General features: G+C 34.8%; 1 protein-coding gene across 2 annotated transcripts in view; it reads left to right on the plus strand.

The window, feature by feature from the left end:
* Window positions 1-4,837, plus strand: part of LOC109054052 (nectin-2-like) — a 65,109-nt gene extending 60,272 nt beyond the window's left edge. For both annotated transcript variants that reach the window (XM_042740560.1, XM_042740561.1), the window contains 4 exons: window positions 3,042-3,168; window positions 3,300-3,357; window positions 3,760-3,828; window positions 4,026-4,837. In XM_042740560.1, the coding sequence (XP_042596494.1) occupies window positions 3,042-3,168; window positions 3,300-3,357; window positions 3,760-3,828; window positions 4,026-4,208 (437 nt within the window). In that variant the 3' untranslated portion in view covers window positions 4,209-4,837. The remainder of the gene's footprint in view (window positions 1-3,041; window positions 3,169-3,299; window positions 3,358-3,759; window positions 3,829-4,025) is intronic.
* Window positions 4,838-17,481: the final 12,644 nt, after the last annotated feature.

A 17,481-nucleotide genomic window follows, 5' to 3' on the forward strand; every position in this document is an offset into this window, starting at 1 on the left:
TTTCAGATTTGAGTGGTGTTTTGCTCATTCTGTTTGTGTGATTGGATAATTCTCTCATTCTCAAACAGCTCAAGTACGTGCTGTTTTTATGAGCTGTGTGTGATGTCGGTTAGTTATTATCATTATTGAAATTTTATATATATATATATATATATATATATATATAAACTGAAATTTTATATATATATATATATATATATATATATATATATATATATATATATATATATATATATATACAGTTAGGTTCATATATTTTTAAAGCTTAAGGTCTGCACCTCAATTTCAAGGAGTTGAACGAAAATATATTTCTGCCTTTAGTTTTGTGTAAAACGAAATTGAAGTGCAGCTTTTTTCAGCTTTAATTCAAGAGGCTGAACAAAAATGTAACATAAAATGCTTAGCAATTACAACCATTTTTATACACAGTCCCCCTATTTTTAGGGATTCAAATGTAATTGGACGAATAAATATAATAATAAATAAAATTTAAATTTTTTATATTTTGTTTAGGATCCTTTGCAGGCAATGACTGCCTTAAATCTGGAAGCCATGGACATCACCAAAGACTGGTGATGGTTTGCCAGGCCTTTACTGCAGCTGACATCAGTTGTTTGTTTGTGGGTCTTTCTGCCTTTAGTTTTGTCTTTAACAAGTGGAATGCATGCTCGATCAGGTTGAGATCAGGTGACTGACTTGGCCATTGCTGAATATTCCACTTTTTTTACCTTCAAAATGCTTTGGATCATGAGCTTTTCCAAGCCTACCCCATACTTTTTTCTTCCTGTCATTCTGGTACAGGTTGATCTTGATTTCAGCCATCCAAAGAATGCTTTGCAGAAGTGGTCTGGCTTTTTTTTTTTTTTTTTTGATGTTTTTTTGGCAAAGTCTAAGGCTTTGTTTGCACTTTGTGGTAAAAATATTTGCTCTCGTGAAGTCTTCTCTTGATTGTAGACTTTCACAGTGACACACCACCTCCTGAAGAGAGCTTTTCAATTGGCTGGATGTTGTGAAAGGGTTTTTCTTTACCATGGAGAGGATTCTCAGATCATCCACTGTTGTCCTTCATGGACGTCCAGGACTTTTTATATTGCTGAGCTCATCAGTACGTTCTTTTTTTCTCAGAATGTACCAAAGTGTTGATTTGGCCACTCTTAATGTTCATGCTGTCTCTCTGATGGATTTGTTTTGTTTTTGAAGCCTAATGATTGTCTAAATTTTATTGTATGGTGAGATCCTTTGACCACATGAAGTGGGTTCACAACAACAGCTTCCAAATGCAATATACACTGTGCCTTTGTCCAAATATATGTGGACCTCACTGTATATATATTTTGCTTTTATTACTATTCTTTTTTATTGTTATTACAAGTGCGTATTGTTTGACGAATCTGTGTGATTCAAATCTGATGCAAAACCTGCGTTGAGAAATCGTGGAAATTCCTAGTTGTGCGGACACTGAAATGACTTTGAGATTGAGATTTCAGCTGGACCGAGCTAGAGAGAAGAGGAAAGAGTGCTTTAGGACACAAAAAGAGATTGACAGCGCGAGACGAAAGGAGTGAGAGAACGACATGTGATTGACAAGGCAGATATTCAGCGAGACATGACGCGCGCACGTTCCTTCATCCAAACTCTTGTCTTTCTTTTAAATTCCTCCCACAAAAAACATCCCTTCTGTCCTTTAAACCGGTTTGTCTAGCTGGCCAGCATTCTCTCTTTCTTTTCTTCTTCTTCTTCCTACTGACATCCCCATGTTGATGACTTGTGGAAAATGGCCAGCACAGTTCTCTCGGCCGAACGCCAGACAATAACCTGTCTTTCAGTGTGTGAGTGATCCGTGAGAGCAGGTATATTTTCACAGTAAACGCTGCACTTTTATGGTGGTGACATCAGGGAGTCTAGTCTGTGTCGAGAATACAATGACCAGGAGGAAGTTAGAAGCAATGAATGTTTTTAACCATAGGAGCGCCATCTAGTGTAACACCAAGTTATTCCACTACATTACGTTGACGCTCATTTACAATATTTAGCTTAGAAAAAAACTTTTCTTCAAAGTAAGTTACTAAAGTAAAGATTATTTAGTTTTGAAAATTTTTTTTATTGCATATTAAATAGAAAATGCTTAAAATATTTCTAAAGAAGCCATTTTATTTCTTTGTTTACATGTAACTTTTTTATTTTAATCAGGTTTATCAAATAAAATGTTAAGTAATAATTAATAAAATAATTATTTATTTAGAATTTTATTGTTTAATGCAATATTTATTTATTTGTTTGTTTATTATTATTGTTTTATTATTTATTGGACTCTGCAATATGAAAAAATGCTTACTGCTAATTGAATCCAAATATTATGTACAAGTGAATGAATGAATAAATAAATAAATAAATAAATAAATGCCTTTTTTTCACATATCATAAAAGTAAAAATCCATAATGACAAATGTAGCTACAAAAAAAAAAAACAAAAAAAAAAAAAAAAAGACAGATCATTAAAAAAGAAAGAAAGAAAGAAAAAAAACTTCTCACCCGTTTTTTTTTTTTTTTTTTTATAGGTGTGGAATGTCGTTCTTACATATTGCCATTTCTGATTTTATTTCTAAGATGAATTAAACACCTCCTATTAATCAGTATGTCCTATGATTTGTATAGAAATAGGGAGCTTACCATAAATGCACATAATAATTCTAATCATAAATGACATCGTCATTAGAAATTAATGCTGCATTTTTTATGGCTTAGAAGATGTCAGTGGTATGACTATGCCGCATGACTCTATGTGTGTGGAATCTGGGATTTATTTATCCAGTCTAAGGAAGCAGGATCTGCTGTAAGATAACAGCACAGCAGGATTTAGGTGGTGCTTTAAAAACAACCTGAACTTGTATAGATATGGTGCTGTATGGTGTGCGGGTGATCATGTCTTATGTTAGCATGCAAGCTGTTTTGACTGAGGAGAATGCTTTGAGTTCAGAAGATCAAGGGCAATTCAGTTATACGACCCATAGAGATGAAAGTCTCTCTGTCTTTCCCTTCAGAATTTCCTCAGCCAAAGGGTGTCCCTACTGGAGGAATTATTGCTGCTATTCTTTGTGTAATCATCCTGGTAGCCTTAATTGCAACTATCATAGTGATGGTCCGCAAACGCCAGAGAAAAAACATAGAGTAAGTACTGCCATCTCTGTTATATTCCATCCATCTTTAACTGGTACCCTGGTCTTAAAAAAAACCTCATCAGCTACTTCTAAACTTTTTCCCACTGTACTGATTGTGTGTTTGTGTCTGTTCTTATACAGCGGTCCACCCACTCACAAACCTCCTCCTCCCATGAAGACGAATACCTATTCAGACAGAGTGAGTAGAGCTGAGAGATCCATACTTCATTTTACGCTCGCAGTTAAATTAGTTTTAGATTAAAGAGAGAAGAAAAAGTTTTCAGTCAATTCTTTGAATTTTATTTAAAAAAAGAGAGAGAAAAATAAAAATATTCCAAATGTTCAAGTGCACTAGAAGAACCTTTTAATCTAAATGGTTCCATAAAGAACCTTTAACATCTGAAGAACCTTTCTGTTTCACAAAAAGTTCTTTGTGGTGATTGTTATATTGATAATAGCCTATAGTTTGTAATAAACAGATTTTGTATTACATATTGTATTTAACTGTTTGATTACCCCTTAAAAAAATTATCAAGATAAGCAATTTTGTTAGCAAACTTTATTAAGCATAACAATTCATCCTTTTCTTGTCCTTTTGTAGCCGATCATCAGAACATCTGTGTCTGATTCTGAGTTCATGCACCATGAGACCAAAGAGGAACCAATGACAGTAAGAGTCCTTTCTCTCACTCTCTCTATTCCTCTAATCCTTTGTGGCATTTAAGATGGTAAATCATGCATATTTCATGGCATGTTCATTTTCCGTGTATTATTAATGCTTATTAGTCGCAGTCGCAGATCATAATCATCTCTTTTATTGATAGTGCTTTGACTCTTATCACAACACTACAATCTCTTCTCTGACAGGATCTCTCAGCATACCATGATGACAAGGATCATCATGAGCCTTCACATTTCTCCTTGGAGGACAAACAGATTCCTTACCAGGATGACCGAGACGAGGACGGAACGATGGGAGAGGAAGACGGATATTACGTCACTTCTTCTGCCAGAGGGAGCAGCTTCATGTCTCCAGCTGTGATAGTGTAGGGATAAAAATGAGCCGTAGGTTTTTAATACTGTAATCTGAGCCTGATTGTACTGTTTTATACTGAATACTTGTAATATGAAGTATGGGTGTGATTTGCTTTACCCAAACACTGTAAGGGATCTGTTCTACGGCACCCATTTTATAATGACCTCAGTCATATCTTTGCACATTTAGATGTACTTCTGCATATCTACATTTATTCTTCTTTCTGTGTCTGATGAAGGGTTATATTTTAGTTTGTGCCATTTTAGGATGTGTTGACTATGGTTGTGTAATATAATACAGCCAAAAGGACATAATGAGACAGTGATCAACATACATTTTTAAAGCATTATTTTGGTAGTTTTTTTTAGTGATGTTATCCATTGCTGCAATATGAAATTTCATTCCTTTTGTTGCTAAACTCTTTTTATTGACTTTATTACACGATTTAATTTTGTACTGAATTCTTTTTAGTAATTTTAGTAAATTGCACTAGATTTCTAATCATATCGCACCCTCTTGACTTTTATTTTTATATAATTGCATTGATTTTCTTTTGAATATAATCTTTGTGGTATTATTTTTCAGTGTACTTCTATAATTGTTTAGACTCAATAAACTGGGTGAATTAGTCTGTGGATATCTATATGTACTGTATGTACCAGTGTATTATATCGTCAACATGCATGAATGGATTAGTGACATGTCTTAAACATTGTGTGTACAATGGAAGCAAGGAAATCTGACTACCAAATACAGTAATTCTTATCATATACACATCTTCTGAAAAATAGGATAGAGTGGGGAAAACAGGTGGGGTAAAATACTCCCAGTCTGACAACTTAATATACCTTATACATTTACAGTAAAATCAGAGTACAGGCAATTGTATCTTAAAATGAAAAAGAATATAATAAATAATTATGAGTAACAAAATATTGTTAACTGATACTAACTGGCTAACTAATTAGCTACCTGATGCTAACTGGCTAACTAATTAGCTACCTGATGCTTATTTGAGATAATTTTTAAATATAAAGTCCAAATATGTTTATTCAATCAACAAATTAGAATACATTTGATGCAAAAACAAATGATTTTATGTTTAGAACAGAGTAACTACAGTAATTAAGCCATGCCCCCGTTTTACCTCACCTTGCTTGGCAGCCCTCACAGACAAGGTTAGTATAAATATAAGTATGTACTGTATAAATAAGTAAGTATACATTTCTAATATAACATGTAGGCCTACTCGCTATCTACAGGCCTGACTATTCTCATATCATATATAACTGTGATGTTTTACAAAACAACAAGCTTTAAAACACTTTTTTTTTTCTTGAGATCATTGAGAAAATTAGATCACTGTGAAATCTGTTTTCTCTCAGGTATATCACCAGTGTAAGCTTCATGGTGAATACTTCTACATCACTATTGTCAAGGTAGTCCATAATAAAAAAATGATCTTGACTTTATCCAGTGGTTCTTTTTGGAAAAACAGTAGGGGGCTTTTTACCCCAAGGGGAGTTTTCACAGTAAAACAGCCCTTACGAAAATTAACCATGTTTTATTACAAATAAAACCAAAAAACCATGGTTACTATAGTTTAACCATGGTAACCACAAATTAACCATGGCTTTGCTACACTAACCATAGTTTAACCATGGTATTTGTGGTAAAACTGCGGTTATACAAATGGTAATTAATATGCCAAAAAAAAAAAACACATGGTTACACTTTTACTTCAATAAAACCTAGGTTAAATTTCTTAAGGCAGTTTACAATCAGTTACTTTTAAATAATTACAATTTCTATAGTTTTATGCTAATAATTTGGTAATGATTTAATACTAATTGTAAGCATCTAATTACCATTTAGTAATTTTCACTTTTTGTTTTTGGGGCCTTTACTATAACATTTACCATTAGGCACTCGGTTACAGCCAGGATAAACACAACCTCATTTCATGTTCCAGAAGTACCGAAACGAACAGATACAACAACAACAATAAAAATATACTCACTGTATAATGCACAATAACAACAATATTTTCATTGCACACAGTCAGTCGTAAACGCTGTGACGGTGGCGTGTTTAAATCCCATCACAGGAGGGCGCGCTCGCTCACAGAATAACACCTGGCTGTCTGCAGGCGTTTAAAGCTGAACACAGATTACAGTTGCTTGCTTACAGGTAAATACTTCTACTACAACCTGAAGTCATTCAAAACTGCCGCCAGATTGTGTAGGTCTTCTAGTATAGAACCAGTACCCTGCGGCCAGTCAGCAATCTTTCCTACTAAGTTATCTAAAATCATAAAATAGCATACAGACATGCTTAGTAATTAAGCTGCTATTTTCTTTGCTTAAAATGGGCAAAATCGTTTAAAAACAAAATTAAAAACATGACACGTGATTTACAGTTACTTATAAACTGCAAATGTAACCGACAGAGAATTTGTGGAGAATTTATTATTAGCATAATTATAGTCAGCTTTTCGGATGAGGTGAACCAAATACTGTATGCTGTGCCAGTTACAAGCTTTTCCATCAGCTCCTTCAGCACTGCTCCAGTTCATTTACTGGCAGTAGTTGAAGAGGATGTGAACTGTCGGACTGAAAGGTGCCCAGAGCTCTAGAAACTCCCATGGGCTCTCACACCCTCACCCTACTCCCTGATCCACAAACACCCTCAAGAGCACAACTAAAATGTTCATTATCCAAAAAAGGTAGTAAGGACATAGTTAAAATAATTCATGTGACATCAGTGTTTCAAACGTAATGTTATGAAGCCATTAGAATACTTATGGTGTGCAAAGAAAACTGAAAAAATGACTTTATTCAACAATTCTCCTCCCCCGCAATGCTGCTGACGTAGAACACGCTGATGCTGCACGTTGTTTACATGCAGAGGAAAGCACGCGCATGCATCATGGTACTCTTCATAATGGTAATATGGTTACTTGGGGGAGAAGAATTGTTGAATAAAGTCATTATTTTTTGTTTTCTTTGAGCACAAAAAGTATTCTCATGGCTTCATAACATTTTGGTTGAACTACTGATGTCAAATGGACTATTTTAACGATGTCCTTACTACCTTTCTGGACCTTAAACATGTCAGTTGCATTGCTGTCAGGGTCAGAAAGCTCTCGGATTTCATCAAAAATATTTTAATTTGTGTTCCGAAGATGCACAAAGGTCTTACAGGTTTGGAACGACATGAGAGTGAATAATTAATTACAGAATTTTCACTTTTGGTTGAACTAACCCTTTAGTATCTTAAAGGGATAGTTCACCCAAAAATTTAAATAAGGTGAATACAGTAGGGTCCTAAAGTCTGGGACCACAAGTCAAAATGCTTTTATTTTGCATTTTTCTAATTTAATAGAAAATATTAGATTATTTTATTTTAAATTATTAGAATAAAAAGTTGAAATTGAAACCTTCTGACCAGAGGACTTTTGGACCTCACAGTAGATTTCTTCATTTTATTTCCTCTGACATAAAGTCTCATGTCGTACTGTATCTTGGCAGATTGCTGCAAGAAACCACTGATGAACTCAACATCCCCAAATAATCCAAAATGTTCCCACTGAAGCCCTGGTTGCGGGTTGCCCAGGGACAGCTGTTGCTAGGCAACCCATGACATCACCACAGCAACGATTCTCAGCCTCATCAGAAGAGAGACAGAAAGTGTGAGAGCAACAGAGAGAGGGTCTGGCTCTGAACTGTGTGGTGGGTTGGTTTGTCATTAATTTGACAGCTGTGTTCTGGATTTAGAGCTGCTCTGAGAACAAAACATTGGGCTTATTACTGAGAAGCATTTGAATTTAAAAGAAATTGATGTTTCTTTAAATATGGGCATTTTAGTCTTTCGGACTTTTAGAAAATAAACAAATACTTTTAGTAGTTTATTTCATTTAAAACAGTGTATAATATTTTGACTGTATATAACAGTTCCATTACATGTAAAAGTTTTGTTGTGGAAATGGTGTTTAAATGTTTTTATTTCTTTTTAAAATAAAATCACATACTTATATTTGCTAAGGCTAATTTCCTAGCTAGCAATGTGTACTTAGTACCAACAGTAAGTTATATTTTCACACTTCTTGCAGAATTTGACAAAATTACAGCTTGATTGGAACTGGAAATCTTGATTAAAAAAATATAAAAAATTATTTAACTAAAATGTATTTGTTTTATTTGAGACTTTATTTCTAACATGTAAAATAAATACAGTAAAACCTAATAAACAAAACAATACAACACAATACAAAACAATTTAAACTTGCATGTCCGAAAATAAAAGGGTGAATTTTGTTATTTTTGTTTTGTATTTTGTAGACATTTCACCTCAAGTATACTTTTCATTGACACTGCTGACTCACTTTCCAAAAAAAAAACAAAAAAAAAAAAAACACTTTATTAAGGGCAAAGCTCTTGGTTATGGTTATATTGTTATATAATCGTTGTTTTGAAATTATAGGTCTAGGTTAACTATGCATTTATAAATGAAAGGGATTTTAAAATTAGCCAAAACAAATGACAAAGACATTGTGAAACATTTTTAATGTGATCTGCTTTTAAAACAAAACAAATTGTTGAAATCTGTTTTATTTGATAAAAAATAACCCCTTGAACATCAAAGTATTCATACTGTAGGTTAAGAAACACCCAGATAAATGAATCCGATTCACATACAATCATTCATTTAGGATCTGTGCGCTTGACACAGAAGGCCTCAGGAACATCCTCCTCTCCTCAACTAAGCTGTCTATAAATAAATGAGAAGAGAGGAGGATGAGCAGGCGGAGAGGACGGAAGGATAAAAGAAGGAGGTTAAAGAGGGTGCAGGTGGAGTACACTTCCCTCTGATCCTTCCCTGCTCTCTGCCAATCACAGTCAAATGTGTTCTTATTAGCATGTGTCTCTGCTTTGCTCATGTACAGTCTGATGGACAAACTCCACCCTTCCTGTCTGTAACCATGTGTCTGACTATGATGAGCATGGCAGCATGTGCACTGTTGTCATGGCTGGTGAGTAAAGACTGTTTCCCTGTAGAATAGAGTACACTCAACATACCTAATTGGTAACACAACTATATTGCTTAAAATCAACATGAAATGACATTCACAACACATTTTCCTTTGTAATGTGTAATTGTATTTTGAAGTGGACAACTAAAAAAATAGGTCGGGACTTGAAATGTGGGCGTATCATATTGGAATGCACCCAAATCTAAATGTCTAAATAGCTATTTGGTTATTTTGTAACATTATCAAATAACTTGCACGGCCTAGGTGATGTCATCAGAATGCTATTTTAGAGGCGGAGCAAGTTGTTCCATTTTCATTATTTATTATGAAGATAAATACATTTTTTCTTTGGAATTTCATGGACTGATGAAGCCTTCACAATAACTCCAGGTATGTAGTTTAGGAAAGTAAGATTGATGTGCATGCCATGTTGACAAATAATTGATAAAAAAAGTTGTGTAACCATTTTACAGTTTATTTTTTAAATTACACTGGATGATGAGGACTGAAAAGCATTCGGAGATAACCAGGACTCCGGGATCGTAGTGCAGATTACACCTCGTATTACCGATGCTGCACAGGCCAGTGCTAATCTGTCACGATTTGAGAGGGATAAGCTCAGATATGACGTCGAATGAGCTTTGGAAACCATATACAGTGACAGAAATATTTAGGAACTAATTATTACTGTGGGATAGCACCAGAAAAAAAATACTTAAAAATACATCTTTATAAAAAGTTAGCAATATTGTGTTTATTTTTCTTACCCCATTTGCAAATAGTTTTTCTTATTTTAAACATGTCCTTTGCAAAATTTATTTCACAAGTAGAAAATGCCAGTAAGGAAAAAAATTGAGTTATCTGGATATATAGACTTGTATAACATTTTTAAAAATGTATTTGAGAACAGCTAAATTTGCCTGTAAGTATTTGCAAAACATGGCACAAATACTGATTAAGAAAATGATTTTTTTCAGACATTTTGCCACATGGGCTGTTGGGTGCATTGATGGCACATAGCAATCCATACCAAGATAAATGGGACACCCTGCGATCCTGTGAATTTTTTGCAGTGTGTGGGTGAAGGCCAAAAGTCTGAGAGTACACCATTTGCAAACAAATCCACCACCTTTTTAATACCCAGACATTGCTGTTAAATAACGTCTCATAAATACAGAGTCTGCTCTCCATGCAGTGACACGTCTGTAAGTCAGATCACACCTATTCAAATTTTAAGTGTGTGATAAGTTATGATAAAACAGGCCTGTGCATGTTGAATAAACACAATAGCTCTGCTCCAAAACCAGGCTTATTCACTGCTTCCTACCACAGCAACCTAACAGAAATGTAACCTCATTAGTGACTGATTTGGAACGCTTTACATAGGCAGCAACTATACGTGTCATATTAATAAACGCACACTTAATTCTTAATTCAACACAGAAGACGAGAGAAACTATGTGATACGTGATTTGTATAGCAAATGATAATAACTCCACAGTATTTGAAGCTACCAGGCCCAGTTTACTACTTTTGAAACTACTTGTTTCCTGCTAAGAGGATGGTATTCCTGTCATGTGACTGTAGACCCCCTATAGTGCTCTGTGTGTGATAAGTAATAGACACTGTGATTAGACAGATTGTTTAAGGTGCTTAGTGGACAGGATCTCTTATTCTCTGTATGTGAAGTAAAGTAGAGTAGAAGCCTTCTGTCACCCAGAATCATTTACTGAACGTCTCTCTCTTTTTCCTTTGTTTTTGGTTCATCTCTGACCCTGAGGCGGGCAGGTTCTTCTGGACTAGAGGAGAAGACGAAAGAGGAGACGGAGGAGGACATCTGGACAGAATGGTGAGTGAGAGAGAAAGGAGTGGGGGTATTTTACTAGAATTCAGTCACATGGTAGATAGTGAGAACCATTCAGTTTCATTGTCTGGAAAAGAGCAACTGGAACATTCTGCTTAACATCTTATTTTGGGGTCTGCGGAAGAAATAAAGTCATACAGATTTGTAAAGACATGATGGTGATATTCATTTTGGGTGGACTGGTGACTGACTATATTTTTAGAACTAAAAGACAATAATATAATTTAGCACAATAGCATATAGGACATTTGTGATACTGATTTTTATGTGGTTGTCTTAAGACAGTGTAAGGTGGACACTGTCCAGTTGTAGAGGATTGGGTTTTGTCCACCTGCTCATGTGAATTTGGGCCCACATGGCTCATTGTTACTATAGTGAAATAACCACATAATTAGTCAGCACTCATGAGATCACACTGGATCCGCTTTTGTTTCCTCCCTCGTGCGTTCTGCTCTGCTGAAAAGAGCAGCGCTGCTGGTCACCAGCATATGTTGTGTTTTGGATGCCAGTGTGCTGATGTCCCCTCCAGGATTCATAAAGTCATTTCTTAGGAGGTATATTACATTGTGGATCTGTTCCCTTCATGATTCTGGTTTCTTTTATTCTACTTTAAACAACTCTTTTAGTAATTCTTAGAAGACAAAGAATAGAAAATGTCAGGAAAAATATGTCTTGCATTGCATTAAGTACACTCAGAAGTCAAGTGTCAAATTAAAAGATCATTTGAAACATTACTCACAACATTACTCAGGGGGGTGTCAAACTCAATTCCTGGAGGGCCTGAGCCCTGCAGGGTTTAGATGCAACCCTAATTAAACAAACCTGAACCAACTAATAATGTCCTTCAGGCTTATTTGAAAACTACATGGTATGTGTTGGAGCAGGGTTGGAACTAAACTCTGCAGGGCGCCAGCCCTCCAGGAATTGAGTTTGAAACCCCTGATATTACTCATAAATAGGAAAAAAACTGTCTACAATTCTTTGAAAAAAAAAAAAAAAACATTTATTACATTTATTGTATGTAGCAACTTTATTTGTTACCTCTTCTATCTCTCTTAAATAAGTCTTACATCTTTATATAATTTCATAATTGCTAAAAATATATTTAAAGTGTACTGCTGTATATATACTGAAAGCAATGTTATGAATCACATGCTCAAGAGACAATTGTTGAAGAAAAAAGTTTAAAAACTGTTAAGTTGAAAGTCATGAAAACCATTTGGTTACTTGGTTGGACAATGCTTGTCAATCAGCTTGACAAAGCAGCACAAAACCAGTATAAATTAGCCTGAGCCAGCATGGTCTAACATGGTCTTCACAACAGGGAAAAGGAAGTTATCACACTTCAGATTTTGTATCTCTTTTGATTATAAGAATAGCAATTATAATAGAAGCTACTTTTTTCATTAATATTTGGCAATATTATATAACACTGGATTGATTTGATATTTTCAGGTCTTTAACGTTAACTGCTTACGTAAAATTTAAAATATTAAAGACATGCATTTTCATTTTAGCATCCTTTTTATTAGGCAAATTCATTTAATGGCAGCCTCTGACATAACAGAAAGTTAATAAGAAATATAAAAGTTGGGACCTTTCTGTTTTAAAATGTAGAGCTATTGAGTTTTGGCCAAGTAATATTTGTGTGTGTGTGTGTGTGTGTGTGTGTGTGTGTGTGTGTGTGTGTGTGTGTGTGTGTGTGTGTGTGTGTGTGTGTGTGCACACGTGCACATGGCATCATATAAAACATCAACGTGTGTGTGTGTGTGTGCACGTGGCATCATTAGTGGTCGACCGATATTGTTTTTTTGATAGCCGATGCCAATATCTTCGAAAGCGGGGTGGCTGATATAAAGCCAATATAATTGTATTTATTTTAATTAATTTGAAAATGGATTAAAATAATTATTTGTAAAATAAACATACATTAGATGACAAAGTATTTTCCACAAATAAATAAATATTTAATAAAAATATAATTAAAAAGGAAGTAAACTGTAACCAACAGGGCACTCAGTATTCTGAGAAGTTTGTGTGCATTGGGAATCATATTTTAAAGCCAAGGTAACACTCATTTTACATAGTGAAAATGACATGAATATGACAGTGGGCAAATGCATAAAGTGCAGCATAATTTGAAATCACCAATTTAATGTTTAAAGCATTCAATTTGCACTGACCGAAAGTCACGCAGAGAACAGGCGATCATGCAGGTCATATGTGCCCTTCACAAGATCTCACAACTGGATTCGACTAAGTTTGCAAGGTTTGTGAAGTTACATTTTCATAAGTCCTTCAAAGATTTGTTTAAATGATGTAAATGCGTCAAACTTAACGGCCGATGCCGATATTTGGCAATTATTGGCTGATATATCGGCCTTGGTGATATATCAGTCGACCACTAGGCATAATATAAAACATAGAAACACGCACTTAACGGTTGATACTGATATTTGAAAAATGCCAAATATAGACCGATATATCGGCCGACCACTAGGCATAATATAAAACATAGAAACTCAACATGTGTGTGTGTGTGTAATGGAATGCAAATATATTTTATATATATACTGTATATATAAAATACACACACACACACACACACACACACACACACACACACACATATATATATATATATATATAGTATTATATTATATTACATGCTATCACATATTTACTGGAAATTGACATTGATTTTGTCCTTAGAAAGAGGATTTGATCTTGCATTGTATGGACTTTCTGCTTCATGTTGAGATTTATGTTGCAGTAAATTATTACTCTGTCTCGGATGCCAGATGCATAGGTTTATGATTTGGTCTTTCCTTAGACATGCATTCACTACAGGCTATTTGATTGGTTAATTTAGCATGTCATACTGCTTTTGAAAGCATCAGTTTGAAAGCATCAGTGTGTAAATCTTTTCTCAATTTATGAGCCTGGAACTTATGTATGAATCAGTGTGTTAGTGTGTGTGTGTATGTGTGTTAAGCATAAATAGCATGACTAACAGATGTGGAGGAGGGGCTGTGATGTCATGCTGCTATTTATAGACGACCTTACATCGTGAATTTTCTGCATGTGCATATTTTGGGGGCATGGGGGCTATCAAAAAAGAGGATTAAGTTGAAGGAAGAAATCTCCTCTCAACATATTCATCACAAAATGCTTTACACACACTACCCAGATACAGAAGCCTACAGAGATTACACTATACACAAAACTGAATTGTAAGGTGCATATGTGTTGATATACAGCATTTGAGTACAATAAAATGCCCTTAGAACAGGTGTGAAACACACACATACATGCTCTCAAATCTTGCAACCAAAATTATGCTGATTTGATATTTTGTGCTTGCATATGTGTTTTTTTTTTCTTTATATATGCGATACAAGAGAGAGAAAAAAGAGGGAAAATGATGATGTGTCTAAAATCTAGCCACAGCACTTTTTCAAACTAATGGGGCAAAAGTGACATTATCTTCAGGTTGTGGGGTGTATCTGTACACCTTGTGCTTCATAATAAGAAAAAAAAACTTTATCATAAGCAATGATGAATGAGCTACTGAACTGTGTGTGAGTACACACATGTGCAAGTGTTCTTTATTACTACAGAATTCTTTGTCAACACAGCAGTTTCAGATAGTGCTAAATGCTAGCCTAATGCTAATAAAACCTGAGAACCAGCACCTGCATGGAAAACTAGCATGGGGTATCTGTTTTCTATTCTCCTCCATCATTCAGCTGACTGAGATTCAGAAAAGAACAAAGACTGCATCTCTTCTCCTGCTGCTTTCAGAACACTAAAAATAAATAGAAATTCCTTTTGATTTGGACGTGAATATTCTAAATAGGAGACACAGAGGCTAGTTGGCTGTATCCCATAACTATAAAGTTTTAAGTCAAAACTTCATTTGTATGGTAGTTTATAATCTAGTTTAAATCTTAAATGTATTTGTAATCCTACATCATCACCATCATGCACACTAGCATACATTCAGGCAAGAGTCAAATGTATAACCATGGTGGATTTTAACTGAAAAGTTCTCAGTACAAAGCTATTTTGGTAGGATGGGGTAAGTTTTTACGTATTTTAAATGTCAAAAATTCTAATTCTAAAATGCATTAATTACAATATTTGTTGCCCCAAATAGTGGTTTAATATTTCATACAATACCTTTTAAATGCTGCTATATACTTTTCCTTTCTTTTCCTTTTTTATTTCTTTTTTTTTTTAAATAATTCATTGGGCTATTTAATAGGTTTGCAACTACCCCATGCCCCACTATTTGTTCACCCAAAAATGAAAATTCTGTCATTAATCACTCACCCTCATGTTATCCAAACCCGTAGCACCTTCATGCATCTTCGGAACACAAATTAAGATATTTTCTGACCCTGCATAGACAGTAACGACCACGTTCAATGCCCAGAAACAATGCACATCAAAGACTGACATGGAAGAGAAGAAATTGTTGAATAAAGTCGTTATTTTTATTTACATTGTGCACAAAAAGTATTCTCGTAGCTTTCTAAAATTAAGGTTGAACCACTGATGTCACTTGGACTATTTAAACGATGTCCTTACTACCTTTTTGGGCCTTGAACGTGTCAGTTGCATTGCTGTCTGTGCAGGGTCAGAAAGCTTTTGGTTTTCATTAAAAATAATTTGTGTTCTAAAGATGAACGAAGGTCTTACGGTTTTGGAATGACGTGAGAGACAGAATTTTCATTTTTGGGTGAACTATCCCTTTAAAGGTCAGCCTGTATCTACTTTTGTGTGCAGTAATGGTGGACATGTTCAAGGGGCGTTTTGTAGCTAAGACTTTAAAGTGTCAGCAGAAACAGACTTTCTAAAATATACACATCCTGAGACATATTCACTGGAGTTAAAGGTTTGCATCTACAATAAAAATAGGTGTTGGTTTCATTTTGAAACTATTCACACACAAAAATCTCTTAAAAAACACAAAAAATAAATAAAAAAACAACAAACAAAATAATTAAAAAAAAAAAAATATTTTAAAAGTATAAAGAATGTATTCCAAAAATCTGTTTTATTTACAACTGTTTAAAAAAAAAAGTTTAGAGTGCCGCCCCTGCAGTTCTTTATACAGAAAAGTGCACGTTTGATTTATGAACAGACATTTTTATTATATTACATTAAGTGTGTCTGTGGCACAGAACATATAAAGAGTTTATTGTTAGAGGATTTGGAGTCACATTTTACACAAAGGCCTGACAGAAACAAGGAGAGCTACGTTTAATCTAAACTTGATTGCTTGTTTTAAAACCTTTGGCTTGAAACCTCTCTCATCCCCCCATCCTCTCTTTTTTCCTCTCTTTCCCCCTCTTTTATGTATGTCCTCCTCTCCTTAATCCTGGTCTATTCCTATCTTGTCCTCTACTCCTTTCAGGGAAGTCATTATGCAATGAGGACACATGGTGTGCGGTCACTTTAATCTGGAGGGGGATGACGACTGAGCGTGTGTGTAACAGAGACCTCTGTGCTCTTAATACTCCCAACTGTCTCTGTATCTCACATTCATCTGTATCTCTAATTTATTTCGCTTCTCTATGAACTGACATGCAACTTTGATTCCCGATATACACGGTGCTGTGACTTTCACTCTTCACCTCACCCTTATGCTCTGCAAGGTCGTTTCCAAGGACACCCTGCTCTTACTGTTTGGCCTTCTGATTGGCTATCTACATCTTAAAGCAAAAGTGGTCCAGTAAGCATATGACTTTCTGAATCAAGCACTGTAACCTCACGCTTCCGCAGCATCACGACAGATTGCAGAGTCGGCAGTCATGCCATCACAGCATCAGAGCCGTGCAGTTACTTAAGATGCGCTCAAAAAAAAACCACATCGCTCCTGGGAGAGAATGTTCTGTTCTCTGTCAAACAGCACAAAACCATGTTCATATGATTAACTGGCTCAAAATACAACTGCTGCACTCAGATATACTCACACTTTCTTCCTGTTGTCAGTTTACATTAAGGAAACTTATTTGGGGAACTTCCTGCCACCTTTAGATTTACTGTTCGTCTCAAGTTTAATAGTTTAATATATTTAGAAATGTAATTTATTCCTGTGATGGAAACTGTCCAGTCTTCATTGTCACATGATCCTTCAGAAATCTTTCTAATATGCTGATTTGATTTTGAATAAACATTTATAGTTATTATTAATATCGTTAAAAAGAGTTGCGCAACTTAACATTTTTAGGCTACATCTATCCAGAATCCTTAGAAAGTTGAAAAGAACAGCATTTCTATATGTAAAAGAAATCTTTTGTAACCTTACATGTCTTTACAGTCACTTTTAATCAATTTAATACATCCTTACAGATTTTTTTTTTTAAGTTTTATCAATTCCATT

The sequence above is a fragment of the Cyprinus carpio genome, chromosome B16 (genome assembly GCF_018340385.1).
Source record: "Cyprinus carpio isolate SPL01 chromosome B16, ASM1834038v1, whole genome shotgun sequence".
NCBI lineage: Eukaryota > Metazoa > Chordata > Actinopteri > Cypriniformes > Cyprinidae > Cyprinus > Cyprinus carpio.